The sequence below is a fragment of the Mustela nivalis genome, assembly GCF_964662115.1.
Source record: "Mustela nivalis genome assembly, chromosome: 13".
NCBI lineage: Eukaryota > Metazoa > Chordata > Mammalia > Carnivora > Mustelidae > Mustela > Mustela nivalis.
In genome coordinates, this window is record NC_139032.1 from 85,272,203 (window position 1) to 85,293,584 (window position 21,382).

The window sequence follows — 21,382 nt, forward strand, 5'->3', positions numbered from 1 at the left end:
CTGTGACAACATCACTTAGCACAGACGACCTTCAGCTCTGGCCTGGGTGATTGCAGTTGGCTTCCAGCTGGGCCTTCCACCTTCTCCTTTCCTTCCCCTGTTACATTCTCTCTGCTTTCCTGGTCATTTTCCTGCTGAAAAGCAGGTGGCAGTTCTGGAATGTTCAGTGCTATGATGAATGCTCTGTTAGGGGTGTGTACACACTGGCATGAGAGCATCTGGATCTGGTTCGAGTGTTCTAGGGCACGATACTCAGAAGAAACAACGTTTGAGCAGGGCTTTGAATGATGATGGGATCAGGAAACAGCATGAGCGAAGGCACTAAAGCTCTCTGCGGTTCAGGTTCCTCACATGTAATATGGGCAGAAGAGGACCTGCCCAAGGCTGTTGTGAGGGTCAGTTGAGTTAATGTACGCCAAGTGTGTGGCACGTGGTGAGTACTGCACAAGTATCACCTTGCTCCTGATGAAGCAGTCGAGTGCATGGGGAAATGCAGTAAAATCCATTTGTCTTCTTTAACAGCTTTCATTTAAAACAAAGGTCAGGGAGCCTGGTGGCTCAGACGATTAAGAGTCTGCCTTCGGCTCAGGTCATGATCCTGGAGTCCTGGGATTGAGTCCCTCATTGGACTCCCCTCAGCGAGGAGCCTGCTTCTCCCTCTGCCTCCTCCTGCTTGTATGTGTTCTCTCTCTATCAAATAAATAAATAAAGGCTGTGTGGTACCTGGGGGGCTCAGTTGGTTAAGCCTCTGCCTTTGGCTCAGGATGATCCCAGGGTCGGACTAAGCCCTGCTTTGGGCTTCCTGCCTAGTGGGGGGGCCTGTTTCTCCTGCTGCCTGCTGCCCCCTGCTCGCGCTCTCTGTCTTTGCCAAATAAATGAATAAAATCTTCAAGAAAAGGTAAAGGTTTTCTTTATGGTCTTCTGTTTAAGCCTAGCACAATGTTCCCTGCCACCCTCCCTGCCCCCAGTAGGATTAAGTTGAGTTTGAAACTGGTTTTCATGAGCACCCTTGCCTTGCAGGACTTCTTCAGACAGGTTATGTCACCGACAGAGGCTGCCCTGAAGCTCCCTGCGGCCCAGAGACTATGTACAAGAGGAATGGTCTGATGGCTAGCGTGTTGGTCACCTCCGCCACTCCACAGGTACAGGGGCTGTGAGAATCGGGACCATGGGTGGGAGTATGGGGACTCCTTTCAGTGGACCCAGGCCCCAGCTAAGTTGTAGGCAGCAAGGAAGCAAGGCTCCATGAATACCACCATTCTTAGCACTCCGGAGGCCCTTGGCCACACCAGGCGTGAGATTTGGGAGGCAGTCAGCCCTGAGGATCAGTACGTTTTCTGCAGTCGTTCTCTTCAAAGAAAAACAAACACCTGCCCAGTCCAGTTGTGGCAAGTGCCACATTCCATTTTGGTGGCAAGATGGGATCAGACCTTTCCCAAGAAAAGCTGCTGCTGATTATAAATAAGTCACACATTCCAGAATGAAGTCAGACAGAAGTGATTCCAACTGGCCCCATGTTCTTGTTTACCTTGCTCAGTAGGAGATGGCTGTAAGGACTGGTGGTCTGAGAGTGGCCTGGGCTAGGGCCCCTGCCCTGGGCTTTGAGGGGGTGTAGGGGTTTGTTTTCCAAGTGCAGTGATGGAATGGAGACACGCAAGAGGAGCGGCTGTCATCAGACCCAGGGATGCCACCTGGCTGAATGTGTACGCCTGGCCCCCATGACCACTGGCGAGGGAACGTGCAGTCCCTCACAGCGGAGCTGGGCTTTTGAAATGATCCTGTGTGACCAGCTAGAAATTCACAGGAACCTATTCATATCTTACAAACCTTTAAAAAATTCCTTATTTTGATCTCTGCTTCTGAAAACAGACTTGTGAGTCCTTTTAAAATTCCCCACTGGTGCCAATACAGATTTAAATGAAGTTACTGCCTCATCGTCACCACCACCACTAGTGTATTTGGGGCAACACTGGATTAAATAAGGCCTCTTGTATGAGTGTGTGTGTCTGGGTCAGATGCAATGGGGTGTAACACGAAAGTTATAAAACCTGAAATCCCGGGAATGGACTGTTTGGTAACTGGAGGAAATCAGACTTCTGTTTTCATTTATTATCTATACTTCATCTAGAGGAAAACGTCTGTCTTTTCTGATCTCTCTGTGTGTATGTGTGTGTGTGTACACATACATGTAGACACGTGTGTATTGTGTGTGGGTGCAGATGTGTGTGTATCTGGAACGTGGTAAGTGCTCACAGCGTTGTCGAATGAGAGAACACGTATAAAAACGGAAGCGCTCAGTAAATTCTGGTGACTGACACCACACACACATCCACCCCCGTGACTCAGCTGTCCTGTCTGCCAGGCCTGTGTCCTGTGTGTTCACACGTGTCATCCCACCAGTCCTTACAGTAGCCCGATCAGGTCTGTACTGTTGCTTCAGAAACTGAAGGCAAACTGGGGAAACTAAGGCAGGAAGAGGTGAATAAACTGGCTTAAATCGCACAGCTGGCCAGCAGTAGGGGAGATTCACAGTCAGGCCCCTGTGACACTCAAGCCAGCGCTCCCAACCGTGATGACACTAAATGGAGGAAAACCACCCTGTCACCTGAACTGCTTACTTTCTGGAAGGTGGGGTGTGGCAATGCAGGGACTTCCAGGTGATCACCTGTTTGGAGCCTGTGCACAAGACCGAGGGGCAGAACAGACTGCCAGTTTCAGATGCATTCAAGACTCGTCTTTGTTACTTCTCAGAAGTTTAGCACAGATTCTCCTCAGGGGAGAATGTCCCATCATTCAGGGAACTTCTGAAATAGCCACGGCCAAGCCCGCCCAGGCCCCTTGAATCAGCGTCTCCTGGGGAGGGGGATTCTGCCCTCTGCTTTGTTAGCTTCACTGTATATAACCTGTACCACAGCACTGTGGGGGGCGGGTTGGGGGGGGCTGCCTATGGTGCCATTTTCTAGAGAGCTCTAAGACGGTCAGGTGAATAGCTTGTGCGAGGTCGGGCAGCCGCTGGCGTGGAGCTGGCGTTCCCACCAGGCATGGCTTCAGAGCTCTCAGCCACCATGGTGTGCTGCTTCTTCAGATCACCTTCAGCTTTTGGGTATAGCAGCCTCCTTCGTAAAACCTTTCAGTGACACAGGCCTACTGAAATCTTCAGGTCTGTGTTTCCGCTCTTCCTTTTAACCTCACATTCTTGGTTGTTGACTGTTGGTTTCCCTCACTGGCCTAAAAACACTCTAGTTTCCAGTAAGATTGCAAAGTTTTTCCAGATATAGCCTTTTTGGAAAGAGTGAAATAAAGAAGAATTAATAAAAGCATGTTCTCTAAATCCCAGTCCAAGAATATTGAGGTTATTGGAAACCACAAAATCCCTCTTCACGGGTTGAGACGAATAAAACCGTTTATGAACAGGGCACAAGTTTTGGGTGGTAAGTTTGAATGGTTCCCTGAAGTAGAGTTTGATGAAATTAAATAAAATTGAGGAGAAGGTATGTTCAACATTCTGGGATCCCCACAGGGTTGGGCTTCATAAAACTGGCCACATTTGGGGAGTTTTAATGTGCTCTTTTATGGGAGACCCCTTCTGTCCGTGCAGGGCTCACTGGGTTCACCTTAATAAGGGACCCTACTAAATATAACTTCCACACCCGTCTCCAAAGCCGGTTGGTTACCTCTCACCTCATCAGCAATCTGGTTTTTAAATTCCAAATGGCCCATATATGAAATAAGCCTTGAGAGCCAGATTAACATTTTGTATAAGAATTTCTGCAGTGACTTCCAGAAAACAATAATAACAACAACAACAACAAAAAGGTGAAACTAGGTAACGTTTGAGAGACAGAACAAGACCGATGATTGCCTCAGGCCTCCTGAGCTATGAAGTCCCGTTCTCTCTAAAGGAAGAGTGGGCTCTGTCTTTTTACCCCACCAGCTACACAGCAGGCTGGAAGCAATTGGGGTCCATGATCGAGGGTAGGCGAAACTAGGTTCACCTCCTGGCTCTCCGGTTTCCTGGCTGTGATACCTTGGGGACATGGCATTGCCTCTGCTTCCTTATCTGTAAAGTGGGAGTAAAAATAGCATGTACTCCGTTCCTTCAAGAATTAAACAGGAGTGTGTGTATGAAGTGCCCAGCACGGTGCCTGGAATGGGGTACAGCAGTGGGCAGCAGGAGCTTTTCCTTCGTGTGTGCGTCCTCGCTCTGGGCGTGGGAGGTAGCGAGTCTGCAGTGAGCCCGACTGCTCAAGTGGCACCCTCTCTCCCTGTCCTCTGCAGGGCAGCAGCAGCTCAGACTCTCTGGAGGGCCAGAGCTGCGACTATGCCAGCAAGAGCTATGATGCCGTTGTCTTCGATGTCTTGAAAGTGAGTCCCGAGGAGTTTGCTGTAAGTAACAGAACTGATGTGAGTGTCTGGGCACCAAAACAGGTTGCGACAGGGGCTAGTTAAAACCGGTTGGAAACGACCCATATGCCCAACCTTAGGGTCTGTGGGATATAATATTCTTTATGAAATACTAGGCAGCATTGAAAAGGATGCCATCAATCTCGAATTAAACCACCTTGGAAGTCATGTGCAGTATATACGAATAGTCAGTGAAAGGGGCAAGTTACAGCACCATTAACAGAACAGTGCCATTTTTAAAAAGCACATGCAATGCACACATATTTATATTCGCAGAAGAAGAGGTCTAGATTTGGTGTTTATGTATTCATAGCTATCTGGATATAAATAGCCAAACATTATTTACTGTAACTTCTGGTTGTTGTAGGATTCCAATTAGTTGGAATTTAATTTTACTTCTGTTTGTTTCTTTTTGTTGGCCTTCTGCATTTTTTTTTTAAGATTTTATGTATTTATTTGACACACAGAGAAAGGTCACAAGTAGGCAGAGAGGCAGGCAGAGAGAGAGGAGGAAGCAGGCTCCCTGCTGAGCAGAGAGCCCGATACGGGACTCGATCCCAGGACCCTGAGATCATGACCTGAGCCGAAGACAGAGGCTTTAACTCACTGAGCCACCCAGGCACCTTGCTTTCTGCATTTTCACGATGACTTTTCTATGATAAAAAATAGTATTTTGTAATAATACATTTTTTTAAAAACTGGTTTTTCTTCAGCCAGTGTGTTTCTGCCCGTCTGACTGAGGGCTGTTCCTTGTGGTGGAGATGCCAAGTTGGCTTCTCGTTTTGCAGTGACTCGGTTTCTTCCTTTTGTGCTGTGAAGGTAGAGGAGTCTTGCCTGTGGGGTGACCTGGAGCCTGACTGCAAGCACTGTCTTGGGGCTGTAATTCTCTGCCGTGCCTGCTTCCTCCCTGTCCCCTTTGCTGTAACAGGTTTAGTGCCCTCCAGGATACTGGGGGAGCTACGGGGCCGCGTCTCAGCCCTCTGCTGTTGCCGGCCCCCACGTTTATTTTGTGCCGTGCTGGCATCACCTGGCATCACCTCCTTCAGCATAGCCAAGGGATCATCTAAAAACCCATGTAAAGCTCTCTAGCAACTGCCTCCTGTGAGAATGAAACCCTGTGTTCCTCCCAAGGCCTCCAGGGCCCCCTGTGGTCTGGCCAAGTCTCCTCTCCTGCCCCCATCTCTGTGCTTTGTGTTCCCCAGCTACACCTCTAACCCAGACTCACCCAGCGTCCCCCTGCCACAGGGCCCTGCGCTTCTCTTCCATCACTCCTACTGGCTCTTCTCCACGTGTCTCTGTCTCTGGCTTGGCCTAAAGTGGCAGCTCTCCATCACTCCTTTCCCTTATCCTGCTCCAGTTTCTTCATATTTCTTATTCCTACCCAACATAACATTATATAATATTTTTTTTTGTGATATATCTTCTCTGGAATAGAAACTCTTTAAGGACAGGAGCTTTATCTGACTTCTTCATTGCTTTTTCCCAGTGCCCCGAATGGTGCCTAGCTCTTAGTTGGTACTCAGTGAATACATGTAGACTGAAAGAACTCGGTCTTCAGAATGACCAGATGAAGCAGATTATTAGCTCCTGATTTTCTAATAAAGAAGTGAAGAATCTAAGAGATGATTATTATTATTATTATTTTTTTTTTGCCTGGAACATATAGCCAGGTATGGGCAGAGCCAGGTCTAAAACCTTCACCTCCTGATTATTCACCTAATGCTGGATGGTAATATTAAGGGCAGCTCCCATTTTTGAACACCTGCCATGTCTAGTTTTTTTTTTTTTTTTTGAAAGAGAGTTGTGTTTTTTTTTTTTTCTTTTAAGACTTTGTCAGAGAGAGAGAGAGGGCACGTGCAAGCAGAGGGAGAAGCTGGCAGAGGGAGAAGCAGGCTCCCTGTTAAGCAGGAGCCCGATGTGGGACTCAATCCCAGGACCCTGAGAGCACAACCTGAGCTGAAGGCAGATGCTTAAGTGACTGAGCCACTCAGCCATCCCCCATGTCTGGGTCTTAAGCTTAAGTGCTTTACATGCATTATATAATCTACTTCTCACATCAGCCTGATAACTTAGGTGTATTTATTATTCCCAATACATTGCTGAGCAGGTCAGTGCTTAAAGAGGAAAATCACTTCTTCATACAGAGAGTAAGTGGCACTGTCTGTCTGGGATTTAAAACCAGGGCTGGCACTCTAGGCCGGTACCATCCGACAGGAATACAGTCTGAATCACATGTGCAACTTTAATTAATTAATTAATACAAATGTTAAAATTCCAGTATGGTTAACATATAGTGTTATATTAGTTTCAAGTGTATAATATGGTGATTCAACAGTTCCATATATTACTAAGGTCGTCGTGATAAGTATGCTCTTTAATCCCTTTCACCTGTTCCTCCCAAGCTCCCAGCTACCTCGCCTCTGGTAACCATCAGTTTATTCTCTATAGTTAAGAGTCTGTTTTATTTTTTATTTTTTAAAAGATTTTATTTATCTGAGAGAGAGAGAGTGAGTGAGAGACAGAGCATGGGGTGGGGGGAGGGTCAGAGGGAGAAGCAGGCTCCCCACTGAGCAAGGAGCCTGATGTGGGACTTGATCCTGAGACTCCAGGATCATGACCTGAGCAGAAGACAGTCGCCCAGCCAACTGAGCCACCCAGGTGCCCAAGAGTCTATTTTTTGCTTTGTCTCTTTTTTTCCTTTGTTCATTTGTTTTGCTTTTTAAATTCCACATATGAATGAAATCATATGGTATTTGTCTTCCTTTGACTGACTTATTTCGCTTAGCATTATACCCTCTAGATCCATCGATGGTGTTGCAAATGGCAAGATTTTATTCTTTTTTATGGCTGTATAGTATTCCTTGTATATTTGTACCACATGTTCTTTATCCATTCATCTGTTAATGAACAGGGTCATGAGATCAAGCCATGAGCTGGGCTCCATGCTCAGTGGGGAGTCTGTTTGGAATTTTCTCTCCCTCTCCCTCTGCTCCTCCCCAGCTTGTGCTTTTTGGGCTTTTTCTTTAATTTGGCTATTGTAAATAATGCTGCTATAAACATAGGGGTGCACATATTCTTTCCAATTACTATTTTCGTATTCTTTGGGTAAATGTCCAGTGGTGCGATTACTGGATTGTAGGGTAGTTCTATTTTTAATTTTTTGAGGACCCTCCATTGTCTTCCACAGTGGCTGCATGGAGTTTGCATTCCCACCAACAGAGCAAGAGAGTTCCTTTTACTCCATATCCTCACCAACACTTGTCGTTCCTTGTGTTTTTGATTTTAGCCATTCTGATAGGTGTGAGCTGATATCTCCTTGTGGTTTGGATTTGTGTTTCCCTGATGATGAGTGATGTTGAGCATCTTTTCATATGTCTGTTGGCCATCTGGATGTTTTTTTTGGGGAGAAATGTCTGCTCCTATCTTCTGCCTATTTTTAAATTGGATTATCTGGGGTTTTGGTGTTGAGTTATATCAGTTTTTTCTATATTTTGGATATAACCCTTTATGGGATATGTCATTTGCAAATATCTTCACCCATTCAGTGGGTTGTCTTTTAGTTTTGATTTTTTGTTTTGTTTTATTTTATTTATTTATTTATTTAATTTTGCTCTTAGAAGCTTTTTATTTTGTTATAGTCCCAATAGTTTATTTTTGTTTTTGTTTTCCCCTTGCCTCACAAGACTTACCTAGGAGAATGTTGCTGTGGCTGATGTCAGAGATCTACAGCTAGATTGCCATCCTTCTTCTTCCCAGTAGTCTGAAACTAAAGTAAAAAACAATGCTGGAACTTTATCAGTAGATCGTGGACAGCTTTCTAGGTCAACATCTGTAGATTTAATTTTCTATTTTTAAAGATTTTTTATTTTTTAAAGATTTATTTTATATTTTTAAAGTTCTTTTATTTTTTAAAGATTTATTTATTTTCTATTTTTAAAGATTTTTTTATTTGATGCACAAATAAGGGGAGGGGCACAAGCTGGGGAGGAGCAGAGGGAGAGGTAGAGAAAATTCCAAACAGACTCCCCACTGAGCATGGAGCCCAGCTCATGGCTTGATCTCATGACCCTGAGATCTTTTTTTTTTTTTTTTTTTAAAGATTTTATTTATTTATTTGACAGAGAGAAATCACAAGTAGATGAAGAGGCAGGCAGAGAGAGAGGAAGGGAAGCAGGCTCCCTGCTGAGCAGAGAGCCCGATGCGGGACTCGATCCCAGGACCCTGAGATCATGACCTGAGCCGAAGGCAGTGGCTTAACCGACTGAGCCACCCAGGCGCCCCATGACCCTGAGATCTTGACCTGAGCTGAAATCAAGAGTCAGATGCTCTGGGGTGCCTGGGTGGTTCAGTCCATTAAGCATCTGCCTTCAGCTCAGGTCATGATCCCAGGGTCCTAGGATCGAGCCCCATGTTGGGCTCCTGCTTCTCCCTCTCCCTGCTGTTCCCCATCCTTATACACTGTCTCTCTTTGTCAGATAAATAAATAAAATCTTAAAAAAAAAAAAAGAGACAATTAACCGACTGAACCCCTCAGGAGCCCCTTTAATTCACTATTTTTAATAGCTGCATAATACTCCGGAGTCTGGATATATTTTCTTATATATTTCATATGTATTTTTTTTCATGGTCTCTTATATTGTTTATTCTCTTATATTATTTTCCTCATGGTCTCTTATATTGCTTCCAGATTTTTACTACTGCAGATAATGGTGCAGTGAACATCTAATTTTCTATCTGCATCTAAATGTAGATCTATATATAGTTTCCTTGTGTTCCAGTGCTCTGCTTTCTGTAGATGTAGGGATTATTGTTCAATAGTATGCTCATTTCACTTTTTAGGAGATAATATCTAAATGCAATGCTTGATTTTGGATCAAGAAAAAATTGTTATAAAAAAGTTTTGGGATATTTAGCAAATTTTGAATGTAGAGTGTACTATTAGATGTTACTAATAGTAACATTAGTTATTATGTTATTATTAGATGTTAGGTGTTACTATTAGATGTTACTATTGTAGCAATGTAAGTTTCCTGAATGTAATAATTTTATCATTATGTAAGAGCATGTTCTTGTTCTTGGGAAATAATATGCTGAAAGGTTTAGGAGTGAAGAGTCATGATATCTGCATTTTCTTCTTGAGTGGTTCTGAAAAAAATGTGTATGTATAATTACATACATGGAGATAAAGCCAGTGAGGCAAGATGTTAATTAGTGAAGCTAGGTGGAAGGTTATAGAATCCATCATTCTATTCCTGCAACTTTTTATAAGTTTGGCTTTTCAAAAAAAACTTTTTGAATGGTTTACTGCCAGATTGCTTTCCAAAAAGAACAGAGCAGTCCCTAGTCCTGTCGCTCCTGACAGTGCCGATGGATGACAAATGGCATCTTCCTGTTTAATTTGCATTTCCTTGACTACGATTCTAAATTTGCCAGACACATGGTTCCTGTGGCTCTAGGAGTAGAAGTAGGAATATATATCTCTGGAGCTGATTGCCTTTTGTTCCGTGAGCCCTCCTGGTCAGGCGTTGGTGGAGTGATCTCTAAATGCAAATTTAAAGATATTTTTTGTTATAAAATATGCCACTAATTTGCCAACAGCTTCCCTTGTTTGTTTATTTGGGGGTTTGAGAGCCTTTATATAAGGTTGTGGCTGGGAAAAGGGAATTTATTTATTTATTTATTTATTTTTTAAAGATTTTATTTATTTATTTGACAGACAGAGATCACAAGTAGGCAGAGAGGCAGGCAGAGAGAGAGAGAGAGGAGGAAGCAGGCTCCCTGCTGAGCAGAGAGCCCGATGCGGGACTCGATCCCAGGACCCTGAGATCATGACCTGAGCCGAAGGCAGTGGCTTAACCCACTGAGCCACCCAGGCGCCCGGAAAAGGGAATTTAGTCACCAGTGTTAGAGAAACGCTACTCTCAACATATGCAGGAAACATTTTTTTTGTTTCCTTTTTGGTTGTGTAGCTTTCATTTACCTACACAGAACCACGTCTTTCTTTAGGGCCACGTTGTGAAGTGCTTCAGTAGTTCTCTCCCTTCTGAAGTCTTCACCTCAGCAGAAGTGTTTTGTAGTATGTGGAGATTAGCCATTTCCCTAAAAAGCCTGAATTTTTAGGGGGCCCCGGATAAGAAAGAAGGAGGTGGGGGAAGAAGTTAGGATTAAGGAAGCCATCTCCAGCATGACTAGCTTCACTGGGCGTCCTGTAGTAAAGCTTTATTTCCCAGTGGAAGGAGAAACCATTGAGAGACGTGCTCGTGAGTGCGCTCCTCAGCCCAAGCACGGGTGCCTCGCTGTGGTGAGTTTCGGACATTCATTCCTTCACTCACTTGTTGCTTTTGTTTAAATTCCAGTTAGTTACCATACAGTGGAGTGTTAGTGTCAGGTGTACGATGTAGAGATTTAACACTTCCATACAACTCATCGTGACAAGTGCTGCTGGTAGACAAGATGGCCGCATTTCTGTGGGGCTGCACCACACCCCTCGGAAATGCCCTTTCTCTCCAGGGAGCAAGGGCCTCTCCCCTGCAGTCATGGTCATCTCCTGAGGCCGAGAGCTGCTATGAAGGGAGATGGGACCTAACTTCCCTCAAGCTCCTACTCCTACCCACACCCTCCCTTCTGGTAAAACTGCCTGCTTTGGAGTGCCTACACTTCCTGGGAAGGACTGCTCGTCAGCAACCTCTCCATGTGTGTTTGGCTTTGTAGTAAAATGTCATGAAATTTATAATCTGGTGATTTTACCTATGTATTGACATATTCTTGTTCTGGACTCTGAATATTTTTGGTCAGAATTGAAAGGATAGAAGTGGGAAAGTCTTCTGAAAACCCTCAGATTGTGTGTTTGGAACCAGCCAGTCTATTTTAAGTTTGGAGACCTCTCTTGTTGTTTATTTTATTTTATTTTAATTTTTTTAAAGGTTTTATTTCTTTATTTGACAGAGAGAGATCACAAGTAGGCAGAGAAGCAGGCAGAGAGAGAGGGAGGAAGCAGGCTCCCTGCCGACCAGAGAGCCTGATGCAGGGCTCGATCCCAGGACCCTGAGACCATGACCTGAGCCGAAGGCAGAGGCTTTAACCCACCGAGCCACACAGGCGCCCCATTTATTTTGAATAAAACACCTGAATACGTATTCTGACTTAGGGGCTGAGCAGGGATTTAGGATACTCAAAACTTGGACCATCACAAAAAAATGTGAAATGTAAAGCCACTATTTTAATAAACCATTTGGAACTTCAGTAGCTAACCCTAGAAGTGATGGCAGGATGGAGAGGAAGTTTTCTCATTTTCACATTAGCAGACTTTTGGTTCTTGTTGTAAATGACATTGCAAACATCCTGCTAGTTCTCCCGGATAGGGAGTAAACTTGAACCATGGCAGAGATTTCTAAGGCCTTCTGAGCTTTCGGCGTGAATCTCCTGTTTTCACAAGGCCTTTCTGTTCCCCAGGATGGCAGAATTAATCCAAATGTGAGGGGGCTTGGCTAGCAATCTCCATGGGTCTGGCAGGAGAAATGCTCGTGTGTTTGCACTGCCTGGGGCATAGCTCTGGGCCAGACACCAGACCTGCAGGCCTCCTGGCCTTAGTTGTCCCTTGACGCCCACCAGATCCACCTTGTGATGATGTCCACTGCCTCCTTTGCCACTGGGGGTTAGACCCAGAGGTAGAAGGGCTCAGTTTCCAAGTGCTTCTTTATTCCTGGTGCCTCTGCTGTCTCTCTGCTGAGCTTCTGTTAGTGGCAGCGCTGGCCCCTTGGAGGGGACGAAGAGGCTGTCCACAGAAGCACCTGCTTATTTCCCTCTCCTGCTCAGCCCTGACGATAGTATGCTTTGGCCTGCATCCTGTGCTGTTCGGGAATCCAGTGGTCTTGGACCACCTCTAAATTAGCCAAAAGGCGACCACAATTCTGCACCTGAGCCCTGGATTGTGGTTACACTTGACGTACTGTGTGTGTTGCCATTTTCCTAATGTAGTCTTGAAATGAGGCTTTTTTCATGACTATTTGTTGACTTAAGTAAGAGCCTCCTTTAAGAGCAACTTTGATGCTTGAATATTCAAACAAATTAACAGTTCCCTTATTTCATATATTGGTTAGGAACCGTAAGTTCACATGCCAATACGTGAGCCCATCTGTGTGACTTCACATATATATGATGTAGAAGTATGAATACAGAAACACACACGTGTACACAGATGACCCCTGAGCACAGGTTTGGACTGTGTGGGTCCACTTATATACAGATTTGTTTTTTTTATAAATACAGTACTGTAAATGCATTTTTCCCTTCCTTATGATTTTCTTAATATTTGCCTTTCTCTAGCTTACGTTTTTGTAAGATTACAGTTTATAATTCATCTAACATACAAAATGTGTCACTCAACTGTTGATGTTAGCAGTAAGGCTTCTGGTTAACAGTAGGCTGTTAGTAATTAAGTTTTTGGGAAGTCAAAAGTTATATTCAGACTTTATTTTATTTTTTTAAAGATTTATTTATGTTACAGAGCCAGAGTATGTGAGTATGGAGGGTCAGAGGGAGAGGATTAGAGAGAGAGAGAAGCAGACTCTGTGCTGAGCACAGAGCCTGACATAGGGCTTGATCTCACAACCCTGAGATCATGACCTGATCCGAAATCAAGAATCAGTTGCTTAACTGTCTGAGCCACTCAGGCATCCTGAGAAGCAGATTTTAGACCATGGAGGGTTGGCTTCCCTAATCCCCATGTTGTTCAAGGGTCCACAGTATATAGATAATCTTTGTGAAAACTCAAGATAGGAGGCGCAGAATGCCTGGCACCTGACAGGTAATCTGTCTTTCTGTCTCTCTCTCTGCATATATGTATGTGCACAGATGCACACGCTCTTATGCGTGTATATATGTGTGTATACACACACACATGCATATCTAGAGAGCACCTGTCAGATGCCAGGCATTCTGCACTTCTGCTCTTGAATTTTCCCAGGGATCCTATAAGACAGGGATAACTGTCATCATTTCCTAGATGTGGCACCTGAGACTAGGAGAGTTTAAACCATGTGTCAAAGAACATACTACTCGTGTTAAGCAGTGATATCCAGACACACACTCAAGCCCTGGTGATGTCAGAGCCCCTGTTCGTTCCACTGCATCACAGCAACCCCTTTGACCTGTGGGCCATGAGCAGGGTGTCTGCTTGAGTTAGGAGGCATCCAAATGCCCTTGGCTCTCCTTTGCCTGGCCTATCACAGACATGTCTATTAACTCACACCGGGCATCCCAGGTGACATACGGAGATGGGCAGATCATGGGTCGTCAGCTCAGTGCACGCCCGGAAAAGATTGTCAGCAATGGTGCTTTCTCTTACTGTTGCATGATGAGCAGCTAACAGTGGGAACAGCCTTTAACTAGATGTGTATTTTCTGTATTTACAATATTAGTGCTTCGCAAGCTAGCTGTGGTAAAGGGCCAGTTTTTTTCATTTCCCATCTGTTGAGGACTGATATTTTAAAAAAAAAGTTAAATTAAAAAAAAAAATAAAACGTTGTGGCAATTTGTTATAAAAGTTCCCAAATGCTTGTTCTCAAATTCTGTAGTTATCTCATTGTGGGCTGGCTGTGGAATAAAGTTTGCGGTCGAACACTGGTCCAAGGGTGCATCTCGAGTAACACTCTACTGTATAATTTAGAGGAGGCTTAGACTTCAGAAGAAATGTACAATTTCTATAAGCCACAGTTTCTTTAAAATTTAAATTTAGAGTAATAGATAGTGTCTCTGTTTAGCATTCTATTTAATATTGTGTCTACAATTTTTTTAAATTACAAAAGTAATTCATGCTTGAAACAGAAACTCAAATAGGACAAAAATATCCAAACTAAAAATGTTCCCCTTAATCTCCGTCCCACCCTCCAAATGACTGTCATCCATTCTCAGATTGGGAGTTTGTCTCACATTAAAGAAAGAGGGGTGTGGGGTGAGGGCTTATGAGGGGGGAGGGATGGGAGAGGCATTTTAGAAACTTTTTATTCTATTCTTTCTTGATTTTTATTTCAAGGGAGAGTGTGTTATTACTCCGTGTGGATTCAAATTTATCTTTGATTTCCAGCATATTCTAACGCTGATTCTCTTTTGTTGCAGAGCCAGATCACGTTAATGGACATACCTGTGTTTAAAGCCATCCAGCCGGAGGTCTGTACTTTGTCCTTCAAATTGTTCTAAACACTGTGGCTGGGAAGGGGAAATTTAGTCAGCCAAGTTTGAACGACTCTTGGTTTCTCTCCTGAAGTCTCTATAAACACATTGTTGATTTAAGCCCGTATTAAAGAGTGTATCCAGGAGCTTCTCATTCTTGAAGGTGCTCATTCTTTGAGCCCGGTGATTGGGTTCTGCAGAGAATGTCAGTGGGTCTGGTCCATTCTGGCAGGGGTAGAGGCAGGTGGTGCCTAAGGCCTCCAAGCCTGAGCCAGGCTTTCCCGCACTGATTCCGTTTCCCAGGCTCCTCCCATCGAGAATGGTCGCTGTTGAGAACGGGATGTGAGGGAATGTTTTTCTGGAGAGCTTTCTTTTTGTTGATCCCAAATTCTGGTGGTTGCCTTGTTTCTGATTTTGAAACCAGTTGCCACAGCAAAACATACACATATTTACATTAAGAGCATATGTACATTTTTAGAAACAGCATATTCAATAGAGAGAAAAAAGTTGGTTTTGGTCTTTAAAAATATCCTGGAAATGTTTAGTAGTTGATAACAAGGCTTTAGAGTTGTTTTAGTTAGGGTTCTTTTTTGTTGTTGTTGGCAAGTAATAGAAATCCATTTCAAAGTAGCTGAATAGGCAGAAGAGGAGTTTATCATGGGGATAAAGGGACACTTTATGGAATCCCTGAGCATGGAGTTCAGGCAGCTGGAGAGCCACTGAGACGTAAGCTGTCTCTGCCTCTTGTCTCTGCTTTGTCTTCTCTTTGCTTTCCTGCCTTCTTTCCTGTCTGTTCACGTGGTCCAACCTGGTGCTCTGAGGGGCTTGCATTTACATGATCCTTCTTTAGGCCACCTTGCAGACTTGAGACCAGCAGCTCTCAGTCCAGCCCGGCGGAGCCACGTGACTCGTGCTGGCTCACGACCCAGGCCAGGAGTGTGTGGTCAAGATGAGCAAGCACAGCTGAGGGGATCTGGTCTGGCGGATGGGGTGCACGTGTTAGAGAAGAGGGGTGTTTGTGGGGTGATAAGTCAGAAAATGTCTGCTGCAACCATGGTGTGAATTCCAGAGCTCTCTGACATGCAGCCCTTCCTCTCATAGTATGGTAGCTGTTAAGGCTTTGAGAAAAGCAGCATATTTTAATACAAAGCCAGACAAAGGATCCAGGCCTTCTGAGAGCTGGCATCTAACCTACTGCAAATTAAGAGGAAGCTAGTACTTCTAGCTGCGCTCAGCACTTATGCGAAGACGTGGCAGTGATTTGTAGGACTGTGTGTACGCGCGCACGTGTGCTATGCTCATTGGATTTGGGGAGCAGAGCTATGTTTGCTGTTTTGAATTGGCTGATTTCTAATCTTTTGCTGTTATCTTCTAACATGAGATTACCCAGTCTTTCTAATTAAAAAACAAAACAAAACAACTCTACCTCTTGGAGACATTTAGGGGCGTAATTGTGTGATGGTTGCTTTAGTTTTCCGCATGAAGCTATTTGTGATCATATTCTATGCTGAACTTTGCTCTGGAGCTCTTTAGACATGTGGATCTTTATTCTTTGTCCTGAGCATCTGAGAGAGGAGCCCTGCTCGCCATAAGCCCCGAATCCTGAACCTGCGTGTGCCCAGGGACGCTGGCCTGGCTGCTCAGGCTCATTGTAGGAGGGAAGATGGTGGGGAGCTCTGTAGAGGCACAGCTAGGAGCAGACCAAAGCTTTCCCCCAGGACATTGAGATTTGGAAGGTATCTCAACCAAGATATATCTTGATTCAAATTATGATAAGACATTAAGGTGGAAATGTTTTGCTTTCACGATTTTTGCTTGGATCTGTGGTTGTCAGTTGTGGCTGCATATCAGAATCACCTGGCAGCCTTTGAAACACGGGGTGCCCAGGTTCCACCCTCAACCATTGAATCTGGATCTCTGGGTCAGGGCCTGGAGCCCAGACAAAGTTACCATTTGTAGAAAGTTTTGTAGAAAGTTACCAGGTGATTCTGATAGAGAATGAGGATTAAAAACTGGTTCCTTTGAGGTATCTGGAGAAACCCCAAACTTGAATGTCTTGGATCTATATTAGCTAAAAATAGAAGAGTTTGCTCCTCATTGTCATTGTCAAAACTGTGGTTAAAAGGAGGATCCTGGGAACTGCCTCAGTTTTTTTGCTGTTGTTATTGTTGAAAGCAGACTGAGAATTGGAGTTTTTCTTCTTGATGATGCCTGCCATGTTGTGGCTGGACCACCCCAGAGTTGGAGGGATATGAATAAAGGACAGTTACAAGTTCAACAAGACTACCTAGGAAGAAGAAGCCAGCATCTGAGAGCAAGGTAGACACCATGTGTCACCTGTGCTCCCAGAATATCAGGAAGCCTGTGGACTGTGCTTTTCAGCCACCTGTGCATCAGACTCAGCTGGGGAGCTCTGTAAAGAAATGCAGATGCCTGGCTCCATCCTTGGAGATGTGGATCCCATAGGGTTAGAGAGGGACCGGGCATCTCTGTTTCAGTGACTTGTAGCCACTATTCTTTTTGATATGTAAATTGTCCTGTATTTAGCCAGTGGGAGCCCTGTCATGTCACCACCTGTATCCTCTTAGCAAGGTCTCCTGGTATGGATGGCTTTCTTGCTCTTTGGCACCACGAGCTGTATCAACATTACGTCATACAACTCCTGCTGTAGACCTGGAATCGGGTGTGCCTTCAGGGTCCTGGTTTCTTTTGCTGGAGATGAATATTCAGAAACCACAGTCTAGGTGAAAGGATGCTCCGGAGAAGAGGCTGCAGTTGCATTTAGGCCCTTTTGGTGGCCAGGGTGAAGAAATGCCTATTTTTTCAAAGGAGAAGTCCTGGTGCACCTGGGTGGCTCAGTTGGTTGAGTGTCTGATTTAGTTTCGGCTCAGGTCATGATCTTGGGGTCATGGGATTGAGCCCCGTGTCGGGCTGTGTGCTCAGCGTGGAGCCTGCTTGGGATTCTCTCTCTCCCTCTCCCTCTGCCTGCTTGTGTTATCTCTCTCTCAAAAAGTAATAAAAAATAAAAGGAAAAATCAGGAGTTCATAATGAGGGCACGTGGTGTTCTTTCTCCGCATTCTTCCTTCCCTCTTCATCCTAGTCATGACTTCCCTGTGGGTGGTGTTTGTTTCTCATCCTATTGACTCTGGGCTTGGCCCTGTGCCTTGGGCATAAGTGACCGCATGGTGCGTGGTGAGTGAGAGGCATGACCGGCCCTCCTGGGACTCCCACTCTCCGTGATATGTGGGTCGCTGTTGCTTGTTTAGCCTGAGTCCGCAAATGCGGACATGACCTGAACCGAACCCAGAGCCTGAATTCCAGCCTAACCTGGCCCCGCCCCGGTGAGCCCAGCAGAGATTGACTGAACTGCAGCCCTTCTACCGACCCCTGAGTGTGAAATAAATATTGCTGTTGTAAGCCTCTGAGATTTGAGGGTTGTTTGTCATATCACATTATCCTGTTGGCATGTGACTGACACAATGTTGATCTTTCCAACTCAAATCTAACATTACAGTGTTGGGAGCTTAACTCCTTTGATTTTTGTATGATTTCTTTTACGATGACAGTTTGGGTTTCTAACAACATTAAGTAATTGCATTTTTGTACTATCTCATCGTGTGTTTGTGTGTGTGTGTGTGTGTGTGTGTGTAGACACATACACACATACAGTAGTTTAAAAATGATAATATTGGTATTAATATTGGTATTAATATTAACCAGCAGACTACGGATTGCAGTTTAGCATTTCTTTGCAGTTCTGTCTGTCTTCAGTACCTTTTCTTCTCGTCTACCTCCCCCGTACCACTTCCACACCCACGTGGGCCCCCCTTCTTGACTTCCCTGAAAGGCTTTTGGAAACACCAGGACAGAAAAGGAGGGCTGTGCTCCCTCGGCTCTGGAGTCTGCCTCCCGAGAGACCCTGTTGGATCCCAGTGCCTGGAACGCAGTGGATACTCAGTATTTGTTGAATGAGTGGAGAAGGAATGAATGGGAGACGCACAGGAGCAGAATGTTATCTGGCTGTGTTTAGGCTCATTGCCAAGGGTGGGGGGTGGGCCAGTTGAGGGAACATTATTACCAGGGTGCCTGTTTTGTGGTGGAACCGCCTCCCCCAAAACAGGGGTTTTGCCTGGTGAGCTCAGCCTTTGAAGATTCCAGTTTCCAAATGCTGTTGATAACTGAGGGTAGAACTGTGGCTTCTGCTAATTTCTGTGAGGGAGACCACAAGAGCATCATCACAGGGCTTAGAGGAAGCTTGGCAGACGGTGAGTTAAGGATTGGCAGAGAACAAGGAAAATGGAAGTTAGCAAGTAGAGAACCATAACTGCCCCGTTCCCCGGTGACTCTGACAAGTGACCAATTTTATCAAGCACTGGCAAGTTAATGCAGATACAGCCTCACAGCATAATGGCTCACAGCTGGGTATAGCTTCTATGCGGTGGCCCAGAACCATCACCACCGTGGTGGATTCCTGGCTGCCGGGTCTCGGGCTGAAGGAGGTCTTCCTGAGGGGTCCTGGTGGTGGCAACCTTGTGTGGTACATTTGTGGGGTGGCATTTTTGTCCCCACCAGTATTCCCTCCCACATCTTTCGTTATGCCCAAACTCAGCCCATGGAACTAAAGGCCCAGCTGTTTCTCAGAGGCCTTGGAACTCTCAGAACTGGTTTTGTCATTGGTTTCGATGTCAACCGGGAGCAGTGTCAAGGGGGACCTACCGTTTTAGAAGGTGCTGAAAATGAGCATGGGCTGCGCGTCCCTCCACCTAGGGCTCTGTGCACACTGGGCCAGCAGGTCTGCTCACCGGATCGGTGCTCAAGAGCAGGGGCTCGTCTGACAAAGCCAGGGGTGGCCCCACCCTGAAGAGCTCGGACTTCAGACAAGTTGTTCATTCTCTTTATGCTTCCATTTTCTTGTGTAAAGTGGAGGAAATCACAGTTTTTACCTTACAGTGGGTGTGTGAAAGCTTAGTAGCAGGCAGTCAGTTCCTGATGGCTTGTGGCTGTTTGCCCTCACTGGTGCCCAGTTCGAAGAGGCTGTGAATGTTACGGCCGGGCGGTCGTGCTCAGCAGAACACGCAGTAGCGCCCGTGTGGGAGCAGCTGGCCCCGAGGAGGTGGGGCTTTCAATAGCGGAGTGGGTAAGAGCCCTCTTCCTGGAATCCCTGAGGTCTGAGCTCCCGTCCTGATCCCTGGAGGGCCTTCGAGAAGCTGTGGTCTAGGTGAAGACTCACACTGCGGTGCCCCAGGACCCTGCGGACATTGCTGGAGTCTCTCTGCCTTGGAGTTGGCACATTAGCACTGAGCCTTGAAGGCTGAAATGGACTGTATTTTATGGGTGGTTTGGGGAAGGGGATGGGAATTAGGAAGAGCATTTCAGGCAGAGTGAGTAACTCATTGAAGAGGCGGATAATATATTTAGTGAGATTTAACACTACTTTGGGTGCCGGGTGGCTGGAGAGAAGAAAGGCGAGCCTGCTGCTCTCTCAGTTCTGTGCTCCTCAGGGGTCCCATTGCCAGGGATGTTGGCATAGTAAGGGCGTACCAGAAGTCACTATGTCATTCTCTTGCCCACTGGCAGCTGGGGGCATGCAGGGTCACAGAGGCACGTGGATGGGTGTCCAGTGGGCCTGAGTATGAAGGAAATGAGCCTTAGTGGTACCAAATAAAGCTTCTCTGTGTGCCTGTGTTTTTCCCAGTTTTTGCTGCCATCCCCACTGCCAGAGGCCCCAGTAGTGACTGACCTTCGCTCGCTCACTCTCGTTCACTCATCAGTCCGCTGGGCAGCGTGCTGGGGAGACACAGATGAGGGGGACACAGGGACACAATCCGGCGAGGGAGGAATAGCGATGTGAACAGACAGTAGACGGGAAGTATCTGGGGATGTAGAGATGTCAAGAAGAGTGGCTGGTAGGGATGGGCAGGAGGCCGAGCTCTACGCTGTTGGATTCCGGGATCCACGGAAGGATTTAAAAAAGGGAGTAGCATGGACAGGTTGTATTTTAGGAAGTTCATTCTCAGTGCTGGAGACAGAACCACCTGCACTCGAGACCGATTAGGTGCTTTGTAATAGTGTGTGTGGGGCCAGGGGGCAGCCCCGGAGAAGAGAGAGCCTGGCTTTAGGCTGGTTATGAAGGCAGCTGTGAGGCCCGAGACAAGAAGAAACAGGAGAGAAGGGAGTGGACTGTGCATTCAGGGAATAGCAGGAAGCGCAGTGGGGAGAGAAGGAGACGGAGGAAGCGGCTTCAGAGGCAGGAGGAGGCACAGGGAGCCTGGAGGCAGAGCAGGGGTGTCAGGAATGTTTACCCTGGGGGAGGGAGGCTGGAAGGGCTGGAGAGGGCTGATGGCCTGGAAGACTCAAGAAGGAGTGAGGGACCAGAGGTCAAGCAGGAGGCAAAGCACAGATTTGGTTTGGAGTCGGAGAACGAGCTGGAGGCCAGGAGGTGATCGAGGGAGAATGATGGCAGAGTGCAGGGTCTGGGAGGTGGGGAGGCTCTGGAGACTTGACGGGAGGAGGCTCTGCCTTTGGGGAGCTGCAGTGGGAGGACGATGAAGGTCTCTCCTGGGGGAGGCGGGGGTATGGTGTGACCCAGGGGTGAGAAGGCGCACCACCCAGTTTAGGGGTACCCCGGCTCTGGTGACTGGAGAGCGAGAGGAGGAGACCGTGGGCCTGAGCCAAAGGCCCAGGTGCTGACAGCAACGAGGCGGGGAGACGGAGGTGCCAGGAGGTAGCCTGGGCTCCCCCAGAAGACAGCTGAGGGCCTAGACTAGCCACATGAGGTAGGGGACCAGCATGTCATCAGCATCTGCC

The 21,382-nt window shown here is 46.1% G+C and overlaps 1 protein-coding gene across 23 annotated transcripts in view; it reads left to right on the forward strand.

The window, feature by feature from the left end:
• The window catches only part of RALGPS1 (Ral GEF with PH domain and SH3 binding motif 1), a 273,716-nt gene that overhangs the window by 48,837 nt on the left and 203,497 nt on the right, over positions 1 to 21,382 (forward strand). For 20 of the 23 annotated variants that reach the window (XM_082695647.1, XM_082695649.1, XM_082695648.1 and 17 more), the window contains 3 exons: positions 1,021 to 1,142; positions 4,279 to 4,386; positions 14,521 to 14,571. In XM_082695647.1, coding sequence (XP_082551773.1) covers positions 1,086 to 1,142; positions 4,279 to 4,386; positions 14,521 to 14,571 — 216 coding nt within the window. In that variant the 5' untranslated portion in view covers positions 1,021 to 1,085. The remainder of the gene's footprint in view (positions 1 to 1,020; positions 1,143 to 4,278; positions 4,387 to 14,520; positions 14,572 to 21,382) is intronic. The other 3 variants (XM_082695667.1, XM_082695668.1, XM_082695656.1) reach the window with 1 other exon arrangement.